General features: G+C 42.7%; 1 protein-coding gene across 6 annotated transcripts in view; it reads left to right on the forward strand.

Annotated features, from left to right (window-relative positions):
- Nucleotides 1–17,407, forward strand: part of REPS1 (RALBP1 associated Eps domain containing 1) — a 748,137-nt gene that overhangs the window by 280,082 nt on the left and 450,648 nt on the right. For all 6 annotated transcript variants that reach the window (XM_069234311.1, XM_069234314.1, XM_069234310.1 and 3 more), the window contains exon 6: nucleotides 8,987–9,149. In XM_069234311.1, coding sequence (XP_069090412.1) covers nucleotides 8,987–9,149 — 163 coding nt within the window. The remainder of the gene's footprint in view (nucleotides 1–8,986; nucleotides 9,150–17,407) is intronic.

The raw sequence follows: 17,407 nt of genomic DNA on the forward strand, positions 1-17,407 counted from the left end.
TAAGTGTCTAGTTTTAAATGCTATTGTGATTATTCAAAGTTCCTAAAGTACGTACCTGCAATACCTTTCATTTGAAGTATTACATGTAAAATTTGAACCTGTGGTTCTTAAAATAAACTAAGAAAATATATTTTTCTATACAAAAACCTATTGGCCTGGAATTGTCTCTGAGTGTGTGTTCCTCATTTATTGCTTGTGTATGTACAACAAATGCTTAACACTACTCCTTTGATAAGCCTACTGCTCGACCACACTACCACAAAATAGAGCATTAGTATTATCTCTTTCTGCCACTATCTTACCTCTAAGGGGAACCCTTGTACTCTGTGCATACTATTCCTTACTTTGAAATAGTGCATACAGAGCCAACTTCCTACAATAGGTTTACGCTACGCTGGCCATTGAAGGATGGAATACTGGAACGTGTTGCTCCTATTTTGCACATGTTTGCTGCTGCAGAGAAAATTTGGTGAAGTTCTGCACATATGAATACTGCACTACTGCGGAATACAGTCTAGGTTTTCTGGATTGCAAAGGGCAAAGTTGCATATGTGAGGAAAAAGTAGACTCTTAGCTGATGCCTACAGTGCAGAAACTCAGGTTCTTGATAATTTGGAAGGCAACAGGAGTTGAAAATGCAGCAGTTCATTGAAAACAGTCTGTGGCCCTACATTGTAGTAAGCATGAATGTAAGTTGACATAATAGATTGTTCCACGCTGAACAATGATCCCTAGATGGCTTATATCATGTTAATTTAGATATTTATGGAAAACACAACAGCATTTGATGAAAACTATAGCTCAAGGGGGGCCTAATGTTTTCTGCATTTTAAGATACTTCTGATAATTGAAAATCGCAGTGAACTGGTGAATGCCATGTAACTTGTGCATTATTACCAGACAATCCCTCCCCCAGCTTTCATGACTTTAAACTTAATGTGCAAGGAGCCCAATACTATGGTTTGAACATAATACTGTGACTGGGTCCTATGTCAGGGCTTCCATATGTGTCATTGTGTGGTCTGTGGGGATGTTTGGACGTGTGTGAATGAATGGGATATATGCATGTGTGCCAGAGCCTGTGTCGTATGTGCGTGTGGCACAGGACATACCTTTCTCCATACATGGCACCATTACATGAAGAACACAAACGTCTAACCATTTTTTTTAAACAGGAGAAATTTAAAGTGCAGAAAAATGTTCTGCAAAAATGTTCATAAGGAACATTTTTCCACACTTGATGGAAAAATTTTCTGCACTTTGAATTTTTACCATTTAAAAAATTGCTATATTTTTCAGTTCTAAATATGGCAGCTTGTCTACCAGCCGTCAGGATCAAGATACCTGCTGTGTGTAAATGCAACACTTTGAAATGGGAGAAAATTATGCTGAAGTTATTTTGTGTTTATACGCATTCCATGAAGTTCATCATTTTAATTTTTTCTAATGACAAAGTGTTGCATTTGCCAACAGCAGGCATTTTGCTCCCAGTGACATGTAGACATAGTGCAATATTTATAACAAATGAAATAGTCATTTGTTTAAATGGGAGGAATTTGAAGTGAGGAAACGTGCTTCATAAAACATCAAGTTAATTGAAAGGAGAGAAAAACACGAAGACTTAATGTTTCATAGAAACATTTTTCTCCACTTTAAATTTCTTCCATTAAAAATAAGGCTGTTTTTCAGTTATAAGTGTGGCACTGTGTACAACTGCCATTGGGAGCAAGATTCCTGCTGTTTGTAGGACTCTTTGAAATCGGAGTAAATTTGAATGAAGAGTTAACTTAATAATTAGGGTAACTCTTCACTTTAATTTTCTCTCAGTTAAAAGCATTCAGAACACCATTTTCGTTCTCTTTACCTCTTTGCTTCAGTACTGAACGTCTGTGGCCCACTAGGGTGATAAATCAAAGTGAAGCACTACTCATTATCAGGCTGCACTACTTGCAGCCTGATGGTGGTGTAAAAAAAAGGCAGCCTTTGCTTAACTTGAGAAGAAAAACCCAACACTTATTTAATAAAGATCTTAGTTTAAAAATTAACACAAAGCTTGGAGCTACTCTGATGGTTTTTTAAAAAAAAATTCTTTATTGTCATTTAGAATTTTATTACATGTAAAGCAACAGGAACGACTACATATAGTTGCCTAGATGTAGATTTTGGGCCCTAGCTCAGCCGGCACTTAGGGAAACCTAGCCAACCTGCACATTTTTTAAAACTAGGTACATAGGAGAAGCCAGGGTGCAGTGACTTGTGTAGCTCCCTCCAGATGTCCCTACTCAGAATGCCTTGCAAACCTCACACTTTGACTAAAATTAACATGTTCCTCACATTTCTGTGATGGATAGATCTGGAATCTGCAGATAGCAAATAATTTCCTACCACCTACTGTTCTCTCAAGTCTCCCAATAGAAATGGTGCCTCACTTGAGTGGGTAGGGCTAGTATCCGCATCAAGATAGACCCCAAAAGGCAAAATGGACATGTCATATTTTTCCACTGGAAACTTGCCCTCTTTTTGCAGTGTGCCTAGCTGTGGATTTTGGCCCATAGCTCAGCCATTTGCTAGTTAAACCTTGCAAACCTGTACATTTTTAAAAACTGTTATCTAGGTCAATCCAGGGTGGGATGGCTTGTGTGGCTCCCACCATGGTTTCCTACCCAGACGCCCTTGCAAACCTCAAACATTGACTAAAAAAATCTAATTTTCCACATATTTCTGTGATGGAATGTTCTGGAATCTGCAGGGAGAAACTAATTTCCTACCACCTACCACTCCCCCAAATCTCCCAATAAAAATAGTAACTCACTTGTGTGGTCAGGGCTAGTTCCCACGACAGGAAAGGTCCCAAAAAAACAGAAACCCATCAAACCGAGATCAATGAGTGTCGCGTTGCCAGGACTCCCATTAATGTAAGTTTGATCCATTCCTGTTGCGGGCACTAGGCCCAGCTACACAAACTGGGCAGCATTGTTATTTGGACAAGTGGGGAGACCCTGGGTCGTAGGAATTGTCTGTATTCCTTCTGAGTCTGGAAGAATGTCACAGAAATGTAAGGAAAATGTGTGAATTTTAGTCACATTTTCAGGTTTGCAGGGCATCATGGGTAAGAAAACTTTATGGAATCCATGAGAGGAATACCACCCTGTACTCTCCTGGATGTCTAGTTTTCTGAATTTCCTGGGATTGGTAGGTTTTTCTTGGTGGCCGCCGAACTCCGGCCCAAAAACTGCAGCTACCCGTTTTGTTGATGTTGCCACATTATGTCTTGAACCCCGTGCTTTTGCAAGCACTAAGCCACCCACCCAGTTGAGGTACCTTATACATGTGAGACGCCTAATGTACACCCTGACAGAGAAAGAAAAGTGTGTGTGTGTCTGTGTGTGTGTGTGTGTGTGTGTGTGTGTGTGTGTATATATAGTCTCTCCCTCTCCTTGAAATTGGCAAGAGGGTGAGTGAAATGTTCAAAATGTAAATTTTATTAATGAGATTTCACAAGAATGAAATACTGTTAATAATTGAAAGTTCAAAAAACTGAACCAGTGACCCACAGCTTGTGAGCTGTAGAGATGCAATGCGCTAGCCGCTTTACAGGCCATTCACACTCCTTTCATGTGTGAGACACACAACCATCCCACCGACAGCCACAGGCCCAGCGCATTACTTTACTTACATCAACAAATAGTGCCATTCAAGGGCCCATCACTTTCATACTCCCACAGGACTTGCATAGCAATCACACTGCCTGGCAGCTGACTGAGTGTGTGGACTGGCATTTGGCTGGATGTGTGTGTGTGTAATGGCCAGCAGAAAGTCACTATGCACACTGTTAACCAAATGTGAGCTCACACACCACTAGCCAAGCGTCCTACTACGCACATCGACAACCAATCGCCCATCCCCACACACCGTCAGGCAAGCTCCAGTCCACACACACTGCCAGCAAAGTGCTGTTCTACGCACGCCACCATCACTTTTTTATTTTTTATTTACCAAATAAGAAAACACAAACCAATTTGAAGGAGATGAAAAACTAAGAATGAGTACAAAAATTACAGGTCTAACTAAATACATCAAACTACCGCCAACAGTGAAACTGAACAAAAAATATAAAAGGGTACAGACCACTCAATTCACGTTTACTCTAACGGTTGCTCCTAGTTGTGGATTTGCATGTGGTACAATTTGAAGCATGTGTGTACACATAGCCCAGGATTAGAAGGACACTTGTGGTATTAGATAAGACTCTCCTTTTTGCACGCCTCTTCAGACCAGGACTGTAGATCTCTTAAAGGGAAATATTTTTTGGGGTGTGGGAGGAATGTAATCAGGGAAGTGCCTATATTTTAATATGGGCACATCCTCCTCCTCTCCAACTCTAGGAACACTTGCCTGCTCAACTACAACTAGGCTGCCTATTACAGTCTGCTGAAACTGAACCAATGTCAAATTTAAATCTAGAGAGTAGTTAATCTACTCGATGTACGCTACCCATTTGCTTTTTATAATCTAAAATGTACACAGGTTTGCGCACTACAGCAACCTGACCCCATACAGTTATAGGTGAAGTACTTTCATCATGAATGGTTTCAGCATGTGGACATCTCTTCTGTCTGAAAGTTTTGCAGATAGATGGTCACTACTAAGCAAGGCACTGCACTGTCCCCTCTGAAGTTATTTTTTACATACAAGCTCTTTAGGGTAACCTTTACAGTTGAAGTGGATTGTCTCACATGCAACTGTCCAGATTGAACAATTACTTGAACAATTTCACACCAGTGTAGCAGTTATCTATGTATAAATGGTAACCTTCGTTAAAAAGTCCACTAACAAGTTCCCACACAGTTGTATCACTGACTCCAAAAGTGGACGGACAACCAGGGGTGTCAGTAGAAGAATCCCTACCAGTTTACACCCTGAAATTCTAGAGATATCCAGTACTCTAAAAATAAATCTTCAAAATGATCAAGGACAGACGGAATCTTGAAGAGACCGTCAATCAGGGTGATCCTGTGGCAGTGTTGACTCTTCCCAAAAAAACAAAAAATGAGGATTCACAAAAATCTTGTCCTTTCTCCTGGATGCGCTAGATGCAAATGTCTTCCACGAACGCAACCTGACACGTCTGATGATGTTGCGTGCATGCATGCACTGACGTAATCAGATCGTCGAGGGTGGGGGTGGCAGCAGAAACATTGCGTAGTACACCTCCACCGTGGCTGTGGACAGCCCCAGGCCATCCTCAGCACCATGGCGTTAAAAGTTGTAGTTTTTATATGTGATGTTGGAAGCATTAATGGCTCACGCACAAGTTTAATGTCCTTAGAAACCTAAGAGGAATCTTTGTAGTCATGTAAACACAAAACCTGGCCTGCGTTCTTAATTGCGGATTGAGCAAGGTTGTAGTCTGTTAAATCAAAAGCTTTTCACAGACTAAAAAAAAAAAATGCATTCCAACCTTGAAACTATTGCTTCCTGCTACCTCTCACCCCACTATGTAGAGCTGCAGAAAGGTGGCAAAATAGAGATTGCTAGTATTCAAGCCCTACTATAGTACGAGACCTGGCATAATCAAAGGCGCTATTATAAAAGTTCTAATATGAGATTGCGGCCATAATTTGTCACCACACTACATGGCACCAATGGGACAAGTGATTTTTTTTTTTTTACAGGACAAGATTTATGAAGCAGCCTGTCCCATGGAAAAGTAGATATTTTATTAAATTACATACCACTGAATCACAAGGCTTTTCGTTGCTTACGTGTTCTCTTAATTGCGGATTGAGCAAGGTTGTAGTCTGTTAAATCAAATGTAAGAAGTGCTTGTACAGAGCCCATCTTGAAAGAATTTGAAAATACGCTCATGTGAAATAAAGAAAAGGAGGCTCTGTGAAACAAAATGTTTGACAAGGATCACACAGTTTGTACAAGCAGGGAATCCAGTATTGATTCCAGGTTATCTGGTTTCACATACTGAATTTCAGACAGCAGATGCATCTCTTTCTCGCCCCTCTTTTACGTCAAACGTCACACCCCAAACAACCCTCCTGAAGCTATGCCTCTGCAATTGTTCCTGACCACACATTAAGTAACATTGACATGCATTGCCTTACTCAGTGTTTTGACTAATTACTTTTAAATATCTTTCATAGAGTTAGACAATGCTTGCTGTAGTTTTTGTTTTTGCTTTAGTACCTACAGATTCAGACACTCTAGTTTTGGATCTAATACCATTTTGATTTTCTGTCCTTCTGTATATGCTTCCTTCAAAACTTGATGAGTATTCACTTGGAACCAGTATCCTCATTGGCTGGGTGCAAAGGGAGAGAATGTTTCTCAAGATGCCATTCATTCTTAGTATTTTATTAAGTGTTGAATCACCTCATCTAGAATTTTGGAACAAGTGCAAGGGTGCTGGCAGACAGTGATCTGCCTTCTAATGCAAATTCAAGCCACACCTTGAAATGCTGCTCTAAACGTGTTTTAACTCTAGTCTACATGGATTGCGCCACAAATTAAATGTAAAATCTCAGAGATAAGGAGTTCCTACAGCCCAACACTAGGACATATTGTTTGGGGTCAAGGACAACAAGTTTTCAAGTGTTTTTGTCCTTGGGACAAGTAGGCCCAACCCACTGCAGTACAAACCCTTTGGCTGTCAATTTACAGTACCACATTAAAGAGCAGGGAAAGGAATCATCTGCAGTTGAGATACGTTTTCATATGTTAATGCTGTTCTAAATCATATTTAAGTTTTATTAATGCAAAGCCTGTATTATTAGGGTGCGCCTTCTCATTAAATGTTGTAAGCTTGGACTGCACTACTGACAGATGTTCCTGTAATAAAACGTTTGCAAAGTTTAAATTATGAGGCTACATATAATGTTCCAGAATGCTCTCTGATTAAATGCAAATTTTTGCAGAAGCTTGAATGCAAGATTGATGATTTGTTGCTTTCAAAATAAAATGTTCACTAAAAAAATGCAACTAGGAAAAAAACGTTTTGCTAAACAACTGTGAAACTTAGGTACAAGTTCTTTGAATCATCATTTAGTAAAATGTGTTTATGTATTCAAAAAATATTCATAATGGAAATTCAGTGTAACCAGTTGCAGCAAGATTATGGGAAACATGAATACAAACAAGCCCTGCAAAGCCAATATGTCCAACATTGGTGGTCAGTCTTTTGGTTTCGGCAGTGTGTGTCTGTTTTGACATTGCTTTTGTACAATTTTATTGTTGTGGAAGCTACTGGGCCTTAACCATTGTAAAAACAAAAATATTAGCAAAAAGCACAAATATTTTTGGGTCACAATAAGCACCCATTGCCACAGTAGTTCCTGGCACTGAACAAACCTACTTTGGGTGTCTGTATGTCTGAAAGAGCAGATTGGGATCATTGGAATGTAACATGATTTTATAGAGCATGGAACTTATTGCATGTGAGTCTGTCTAGACGCTTAATAGGAGCGGGCTCTGCAAGTAGCATCAGTCACAGTGGAGCCAGCCAAAAGATGGATAGAGATATAATTTTAATAAAACAAAAGGTCTTGGTTAACACCAGACCTAATTAGGGGCCTAATTTTTGTAAAATGTCACAAACGTGCACCCATGGTATGTCTTTGCATAGGGGCAGAAAAGTCCAGGAAATCGTAGTCCTAGAAAATATTTGTGAACTGGATTTTAGCACAAGCAAATATGCAGATATAGATTTGCTCATGCGAAATTCTGTTGACTGTTTACAAGTTCACTTTCCCTCTAACCACTGTTTTCCCAACCTTGGAAGACGTTTTACTTCTGACCCTTGTCAGGAGTAAATTTCCAACCTTTCTCAGTATGGGAAATGATTAAAGTAGAGCTAGTGAAAACTCTTCAAACATGGACGTTAATAGCTTTTCACAGACTAAAAAAAAAAGCATTCCAACCTTGAAACTATTGCTTCCTGCTACCTCCCTCCCCACTATGTAGATCTGCAGAAAGGTGGCAAAATAGAGATTGCTAGTATTCAAGCCCTACTATAGTACAAAACCTGGCATAATCAGAGGCGCTATTATCAAAGTTCTAATATGAGATTGCGGCCATAATTTGTCACCACACGACATGGCACCAAAGGGACAAGTAGATTTTTTTTTTTTTACACGACAAGAAGATTTATGAAGCAACCTGTCCCATGGACAAGTAGATATGTTATTAAATTCCATAACACTGAATCACAAGGCTTTTCGTTGCTTAAGTGTTTTCATCAGAACTCTGAATTACAAAAAACACGTAATAAACCTCCGCAAAGTATACATTTTCGTTCTTTTGGCTGTATTTTCCCTGATGTTATGGTCTGAGTGCTGAGGTTGGCTTGTCTTTTAATACTTGTTCTATTTGAAAAAACATTTTTTGAAGTAAGACTTTTGAAACTACTTGTTTTTTTAATTGCTGTTTTAGTTAGAAAATAATGTATCTTTAAATGTGATGGTTTTATTTGCAGTACTCAGCTATGTCAAAAAGTATACTTGTGACCAAATACCTGTTCCTTAACATACTTAACAATGTAATAGGCTGTTAACTTATTTGCTCATATAAAGTATTTTTGTTTCTTGCATGTGGTACTTTGTGCCACTACCAGTTTTTGAGTCTTTTCTAGTGTTCTCAATGTAGTTTATCTGGTTGGGTGCCCACAAGATATTGTGAAGTGTTAAGTGAACAAGTGGTGTAACAGGGTACCACCATGGGTACCTATGCAACAAGGAAGAATCTACTCCTCCACCTGCCCTCGGATTCCACTTGAGTAGCAAAATGTTAACATAGTCTCTTAAAAAATTCAAGAAGTGTTTAGTGTGTTAATATTCGGATTTATTCTTCTGTGTATACTGGCTTACAAACTTTGCGTCTTGTATCATTTCATTAAACCTATTTTACAAAATGTAAAACAGTACTACCGCTTATCTATTTCCACAAGAGAATACTGAAGTGAAAATATTTCTAATTGCAGGACCAAACAACAGTACGAACTGTGGCAGCTGCTGCAACCACCAATGAAATTCGTAGACAGTCTAGTAGTTACGATGATCCATGGAAGATAACAGACGAGCAAAGGCAGTATTATGTAAATCAATTTAAAACTATTCAACCAGATCTTAATGGATTTATTCCAGGTGAGATGAAACGTTAGTTTTGTGTCGCAAGACAACTAAATATGTTTAGCTTCAAAATGTATCTATATATGGGGATTATCAAATAAGTATTTGCTACTAAAGTCTCCCTTATGTGTGTTTGATAATTTGTGGTCTTAGACTCATTACATTAAGTAAATGCCTCCCATTGTTAAGCAGTAGGGTTGATGATGGTTTAAGGGGACATTCTTACCTAGCAGAGTGACCTCTTCTTTTTCAGTTTTCCTGAAATTTGTTTTTTGTGGACCATCTCTGTCTCTGCTAAAATGGTTGCTGAAGTATTGCAGGCAGGGTTGTGTTTTTATTCTGGTTTTTGTTCGTTGGCTGATGTTATCTTGAACATGGTCCATTAAGCAGTGACGGAGAAAAGCAGTCAGAGATTCTCGGGCTTGGTCCCAGCGCACAACTCAAGCAATCAAGGAACCCTCTCCATAAGCCCCAGTCAGGTACAGCACTTCAGTATGTAGTTTTTTTGTTCTGGCTTTGATTTTCATATCAAATTAAGGACATTCGAGCATGAGGCCTTAGCCACCTACAATGGTTGTATTGGTTTACGTTTTGACTGCCAGTTCGTAATGTATCTTTGTTGCCAAGAATTTGCTTGGGCTGGATCCTAATATTTAGTTCCTCATGGAAATAAGTCAACAGCAAACAACCTTCTTATGAAGAATACCATTCTGCAAGGGTAGGGCAGGTTTTGCAGGTGTTTTTTTCTGCACTTTTTCAGAGACTCTGCTTGGCGAGAGAAATATTGCTTGCTTCAGGATGGCGAACAAGGAAAAGGGCAAAAAATAATACTGGACTAAGAAGTTTTCAATTTGTTTTTGTTTCAAGATGTCTTTTCAGTAATGAGATTTGGTTTGAATCCTCTTATGTGCAAGCACCAACTCCTTGTTAGATTGTTTTTTTTCGCCTTCAGGTTTGGACGTGCTGAGAGTGGTTTCATAGTTAGTCAGGCCCGAAGCAGGTTTTTAATTAGGCCCATATGATTACCTTCTCTTTGCATCAGATTCACTCGAGGTCCATTTATTCTCTCTGCTGCTTGGCCACCCTCAGCAGCATCATACACAATTGCCAACAACCCAGGGCTTTCGGGACTCATAACCCTCTGGGGCCAAAAACCACCTTCATGCACCAGAGAAGGCTTCGTGGGTTATGGAACGAACTGCCCTCGCTCTTACTCAAAATATCCCTGGGCAGATTACCATAGGGTGTACAATCTCTGCCTTTCCCGGACCACCTGTCTGCTGTGCCTTGCCTTTCGATCAAAGAAGAACCTCCAGTATGGAAGGAAAAGACGTTGGGCATGGAGGAGGATGCTGGAGCTAGTCATCTAAGACACCCCAGACATATTCAGTGAAGAGGAACCCCTAGGCGGAAAAACAGGAAGAGGTCTGTCCATCCAGGAAATCACATGTGTAACTGTCACACATTCCAGAGATGGGGTCATTGAGTGAGTCTGTGGCCAGCAGATGGAGAATGTTAAACCGGCACTGATGACCTGCTTTGCATGAAGACCACTGTTAAGACGATGAGTACCCCTTTGGCCATGGTAGCCAACATCATAAAGGCTGGAACCCACTAAACGTTCCATGCTGTGGCAGATCGCAACTCTTGAGGGAGACAGGTGTCATACCCCAAGCACAGACGCCGAGGCAAGCCAAGGGCTCCTACTGCCTTCAGACACCAGTCAGCACTGGCAAAATCATTCCGAACGGGTCACGCCTCCTGCCAAGGGCTCTAACCCCAATTGGCTACCCAAGTCACTGTAAGGGCACTGAGCTCTATTGGCCCCACACGAGCACTATTGGCCCCACCTAAAACCCACAGCAAAAACTCCATCCCTTTTTCACCCAGTCAGTCCCAAAACCTCCTTTGAAGATGACCTTGAGACCTCCATCTGTGCTCAAAGACAAGGGCGTTGAGGCTCCTACAAGAATTGGATGCCAGACAAAAGCACTTGCTCATCCACCCAGTCACAGCCAATATCACAGTAAAAACACTTCTGCCTCTGGACCCTCTTTCCCGACAAAGGGGATCAACTTTTGAGTGGGAGCCAGCTTCCAGACATCCTTCTGGGATCTGGCACCAAAGAAGCACACGGACCAAACCACCAGTTCTCTTCTTTTGTCGCACAGCACTTCTCCACTACCCACTTCTCCACCTCCACTATGCCCATCTTGCTCATTATCCCCACCAGAGTAACCAGCGGGGTCCTCTCCTTCTGACTCATAGTCAGGTAGCCCTTTTTAACTTTTTGCAACTATGACTAGCCGTCAAGCGATGAGCTCACTGACAATCCTTGGGATGATAATATTGAACCCCGGTCTGATTCGATTCCAAGACTCAAAGGCATGCTCAAGTTGGTTCTTGAGAATTTCAAGAAGCCTGTAAAGGCTAGTAGTCAACCTAGGGGGTCAAAATATTTTTTTGCAATCCAGCATATATCAAGGGCCAGTTTTCACTCTGCTCCCTAGCTATGCACAACGCACGTAGGCATGCATTTGCCCAGGCCCTGGCGATGCTTCTCCTTCAGACAAGGAGAGCAGGAAAAATAGACGCAGCAGGCAAAAGTGTTGGTTGGCGTGGCAACAGATTGGTGGATAGCCAATCTGGTGGCACTCCTGTCACTACGACAGTGCCCAGTGGGAGGAGATGCAAAGGCTCCTTAAGCACTTCTCAGAGAAGTACAGGGAGTACGGGGGTTGTGTCTGAGGGCAAACTCCTCTCTAATGCCAGCATCCTTTGTGTGTTTTGTGCTGCAAACAGCCTCTAAGAGCATCAATACCAGCATCATTCTCTGACTCTTTTGCCTGTTCGCCAGAGAGCACCTTTTTGGACCTTTTTTGTCTTGCTAGACAAGATCAAGAATTATATTTCTTTTCCCACTACTGTACTCCTAAGCTAAAATGTTGTACAACATTGATGTCAGGCTCTTCTTTTCCATGTCGAGAGTGCTAGGAATCTGTATTCCTCTCAACAAACCTTTCATTGCAAGCAATAGCTTGGACACATTATAAACTGATTCAAAACACTATTGACAGCATGGTTACTCCTTTAAATAATATTTTTAACTCATCTATCTCTTATTCTCAAAGTCCATGCACATCCTTCAAAGCTACAGCTGCAGTAGTATTTTTCAAGAATGTTTCTGGCAGATATTTCAGAATGCTACATTGATGACACCCACACACCCCTTTCCCAGCATATATTGTGCCAGCACAATATTATTGATGACTTCTTGCAAGGCACTGCATAGTTTCACTAAGAATCTTAAGAAACGTATTTGCCTAAGAAATTATCCTGTGCTTCTTTCATCCTTATCCTCCTCTCTTTCCATTTCAGTTTTCCTGTCCCCTATGTTTCAACCTCATTCCATCTTCCTCTCCAGTCCTCTTTCCTTCCCCAGTGAGCACCTGCTATTTTCAACATAGTTTACAAAATTAGACCTTGCAATGTTGAGTGCAAGAACACACACTGTTAATAGAACAGAGCAATAGCCTGTTAAATATACATTTAGCTCTGTAGCATCCTACAGTAAATTAGCATTGGAATTCATCAAGCAAACACAATCTTATCCATCTCCATTATGGAGCAGAAGACTTAATTCATAGTTTGACTATCTTTGCAAAACACTTTTTATGTGGCTGTTTTGGTCATTATTTTGTCCAGTTCCCTCTTGATTTAAGTGTTCTTTACTTCTGTGTGAGACCTTGGACAGTTTCTAGGTTTTATTTGTACATATCTTTATTTAAGGTTGTCTACCTCAGCTGAGTAGTACAAGAGTGTAGCCTCTGCCCCAACATTCTGTATGATTACCCGAGATACGTCTTCTGATGTCTTCCCCAGTCATAACTTTCTATCGCTGAACAGTATTGTAATAAATATTTGATATAATTCATACAGTACTTCTCCAGCATAATGGAATAAATACCCTGCATATAGTGTGCCAAATCACAGCATACTTGATCACCCCCCAAGTTAGGTGCCCTGACCTCAAAGCAGCCTCTAAGGATGGTAACAATTGCAAAAAGAACAAGTGATGGCCGGAATGCTAAACAATGTCAAACATTCAAACATGTGTACAGAGATCAGGGCTAGGTCCAGACTGGGGTGGTGTGATGGGCAAACAAATGATGGATTAAATGCAGATCTTTGCGACTGGGGGCGAATGTTTGCATTGTTCAGCATTTCGCCCGTCATCTGTTCTTTTTGCTTTTGTCACCCTAAGTGCACCGGGTATGCCCAGACGTAGTACCCGGGCTCACCATGCCACTGGATTCAAGCTAGCCTGGCTGATGAATGGTGATACCCTGAAACCAGTCCCATGATGCTTGTTTCCGGTCCAGGGAAGACCTGCTTGACAGTTCAGGCTGGACTGTTCCCATGGGGAACAGGGTCAAGACTGATTTGCATTTGGCTTGGTCCAAACTGGGTAACATGGTCAGCAAAAAAACAATGGATTAAACCCAGATCTTTGCGACAGGGGGTGAATGTTTGCATGGTTCAGCATTCTGTCCATCATCTGTTCTTTTTGTCTAAGGATGGTAAAGCACAGTTTCTGATAGACTTCTGACCACAGATTTCTCACCTTATTCCCAGGTGACAGACTGGAAACAATTCAGTAGCACTTCTGCGAGACAGTAGGCAGTGCTATCTGGGTGCGAACCTATGCTGTTCCACTCAGAAAATGAGGTGCAGAGCCTACATAGGTGCCAGTCTTGCATGCTGATATCAGTCCCTTTCTTTCTGCACCACCAGATGCGTGATCTACAGCTTCCTTTTGTTTCTTTTTGAGACCTTACCTCGATGAAAGTTTTTTTGTTTTCTCATTGTACAGTGTGCAATCTCACCTCCCAAAACAGCAGGTTTTAAGACCTGTAAGGACTGTCGCAAACAAATGCATTTGACTGATCCTCATCATATTTCCCTGCGGGGCTTGGGGTAGAGCCACAATTCTAAAGCCTGCAATGACTGTTTTGATGAACCCGATTGCCATATGGGACCGCAAGATGAAAGTCTATATCGCCAAATACTGAGAGACTCCATGACGTCTAAAGTTTGGTTCAGGTCCTTTTCGAGATCCAGAAGTTGCAGGAGTCACTCCAGAGATTGGTCTTCATCTCGATCAAAGTTGTTGGGCAAGTCACAGAAAAATATCCAAGAAACTTAGTGTCACTTGGCCTCTTCCTGCCATTCCTACTTTCTTGAGAAGGCGCAGGGACAGTACTATACCTCTCGATCTCGCTTCTGAAGTCATTCAACTTCAGAGTTGATACCACAATTTGTTCAAGCGCAATCCAGGTTTCCGAGGTCATCTCCCGCTCCTAAACATATCAAAGAGTTCCGCAGGGCTATGCTCTGACTCTTTGCAACCTTGGCATCTCCTAATGGCATAGCTGTATGCCTCACAGACCAAAAGGTTCTCCACCTGGATTACCACTGGCGGGTTCTCCCTCAGTGCCAGCTGGACCCTCTAAGTCCTCAAAAGGGCCCATTCCGACTCCTATCCCATCTCTGTCTCCGGTGCCATGGCCGTTCCAGGCACTTTGACACTGCAGACTCGATTGATGCCGGAAGATGAGGCTTTAATTGTCCTTTCTGCTGCTAAATCGTCTTTGTTCGGACCTCAACCGGGGCTGTGCTCTGCCATCATTGAGGCCCAGCTTGCTCCGCTTGATGTGTTTCACAAAGACAAACGCACACCTTGCATTCCTTGTTTGGCACTGATTCAAACTGTGACTATGATGCAGGGGATGAGATCGGCCAACCATATCACAAGGAGAATTGGTTTGACTATCTACAGAAGGCTAGAAGCCTTGATAATTCCACCTAAGACAACGATCATCTCACACCCTGGGCGAGCTACTGAAGAAAGTGCTTCTTACATCATGATTACATGTAAAATGGCCAAAGCTTTTTACCTTCAGCTCCCCACCTTGGAGGTCAAGACTAATATTCTAACTAAACTTCTAAAGCTGGCACAAATTCCCACTGAGCACATTCTATCTTTTAACAAGGCCCTTAAAGATACTTTATTGAGGGCATGGACCAAACCTTGCTCGGGCCTTCTGGTCAGCCACCAGATTGCATGACACCACTGCCAGGCTCGGGACGACCCAGCATTTTTAGCTCTGCACCCCTCCCTTGAAAGCTTGGTGGTGCCAGGTGCAAGGCTAACCCCAACACATTCCTATCTACTCACTTCGATGGGGAGTTCAAATGGATGGAGATTTGAGTAAAAAGGCTTTTCATTGAGTAGCCTGGTGCTTTCGATCAGTAAGTGCCAGCCAAATGCCTACTGGTGTGCTATTCCCACACTCTTTGTGATTCAGTGGCTAAAATCGTCCCAGATGTTCCTGAAGATATCTGACCTGTTCTCATGTAGGCAATACAGGATGGTCGTGACATGGCCAGTTCACAGTTTTTTGAGACTTGGATAGACACCACCGATTCCATGGGACTGGCCATTGGCATCTGTGTCACCATTCGCCGCCACACTTGGCTGCGACCCTCATGTTTTTCGGGAGATGGCCATTCGTCCCTAATGGATATGCCATTTGATGGGACTCACCAGTTTGAGGTCAAGAGACAAAACAGACTCTGCTCATGAGCGGTTCAAGGAAAGCAGGGCCACAGCACGCTCCCCGGGCGTATGTGGCCCACCTCGCCAGCTGCATCAGCCCTACCTTTCATGGTTTGAACTGAGGTACCCTTTACCATCACCCAATCCAACCCTCACAAGACGCCCAGTAGTTTTGCGATTGAGGCCTCGTTTCCCACCATCCCGCAGTCAAGTTGCCAAATCAGCCCAGTTGTGCCCCTTCCCCTTCAGCTCCATCTGCCACACCCCTTCAGTGTGCCCTTAATGGAGCACAGCCACGCGGCGGAAGGCAGGATCCGATGATTCTTGCCATGTTGTCAATCCATAACATCACAGGTGGGTCTTGCAAATTGTTTGGTGAAGATATCTGCCACTTTTGCATTCTCTCGCTGCTGCAGCATCCCCCCCCGCCACAAGCGACTGATGGAGAACCGTTTCTTCAGTTTGCTGCAGGATGTGCAAGTCCTTTTGGCCAAAGAAGGTGCCTGTGCCAAAAGTAGCATGTGGTTGTTGTTCCTAATACTACTTTCTGGTGCCCAAGAAGGACAGAGCACTTGGTACTATTTTAGAACTGTGCCCTCTCTGCGCCATTCTCCAGAAGGAGGAATTAAAATTGGCTCATGCTTTGTCTGCCCATGATCTTGAAGACTGCAGACCCATCGGTGCTACCTGAAGTTGATGGTGGGACTGGAGCATTTTCAGTTTGCTGTGCTCTTTTGTCTCACCAGCACCGCTCAGGTCTTTACGAAAATGATGGCACTGGTAGCAACACACCTCGGAGGTCAAGGGTGCCAGTCTTCCCCTACCTGAATGACTAGCTGTAGAAGGCAGGCTCGCCCCCACCTCCAGATTATGGAAAACCTCCTGTCATCTTTAGAGGTTGGTATCAACGTGCCTAAGTCACACCCAACCACTTCTCAGGTGCCCCCTTCATCAGAGCCATCTGGTTCCATTTCATGTATTTTCCCTGTAAAAGAGAGTCCAGGGCGTTCACCTAATGATCTTGACCTTTCAGCCTCTGTCCTAGATTTCAGTGAGGTCGGCTGTGAGGCTGCTGGGGCTTATGGCCTCCTGCATTCTGCTGATCGAGCATTTCAAGTGACAAATGTGGGCTCTGCAGGGGGTTTGAAGTCTCATAGGGCCTAATATCAAGGGTCCTGTCCAACCACATTGAGATTTCGGAGTAGACTCCAAAATACAGTGGTGGTTACAGGGCCGCCATTGGATTAGCAGCAGCCACTCTCCCCTCCCCACCCAGAGCAGACAATGGTGACCCCTGCATTGCTTCTGGGTTGGGGGTGGCCATCTGGGAGAGCCAGACGTCAGAGGCTTCTGGGCTCTGTCAAAGTTCCGATTCCATATCAACCATTTGCAGCTGAAGCCACATGCTTAACATTGAAAGCCTTCCTTCTTTCAGTGGTGCTGGTTCAGGAGTTCAAGGACAACACCACTGCCATGTAGTGCTGCAGCAAACAGGCTGAGGTGGTGTCATGCACCTTGTGGCTGGAGGCCCTTCTCCCCTGGAAATGACCAAGGAATTTTGCTGGTGATGAACCACCTGGCAGGCTCTTTGATTACCAGGGTGGGCAAACCCAGCCTTCAACACTTTATGGATCCCAAGTGACAAATACAGCTG

Source organism: Pleurodeles waltl, chromosome 5 (genome assembly GCF_031143425.1).
Source record: "Pleurodeles waltl isolate 20211129_DDA chromosome 5, aPleWal1.hap1.20221129, whole genome shotgun sequence".
NCBI lineage: Eukaryota > Metazoa > Chordata > Amphibia > Caudata > Salamandridae > Pleurodeles > Pleurodeles waltl.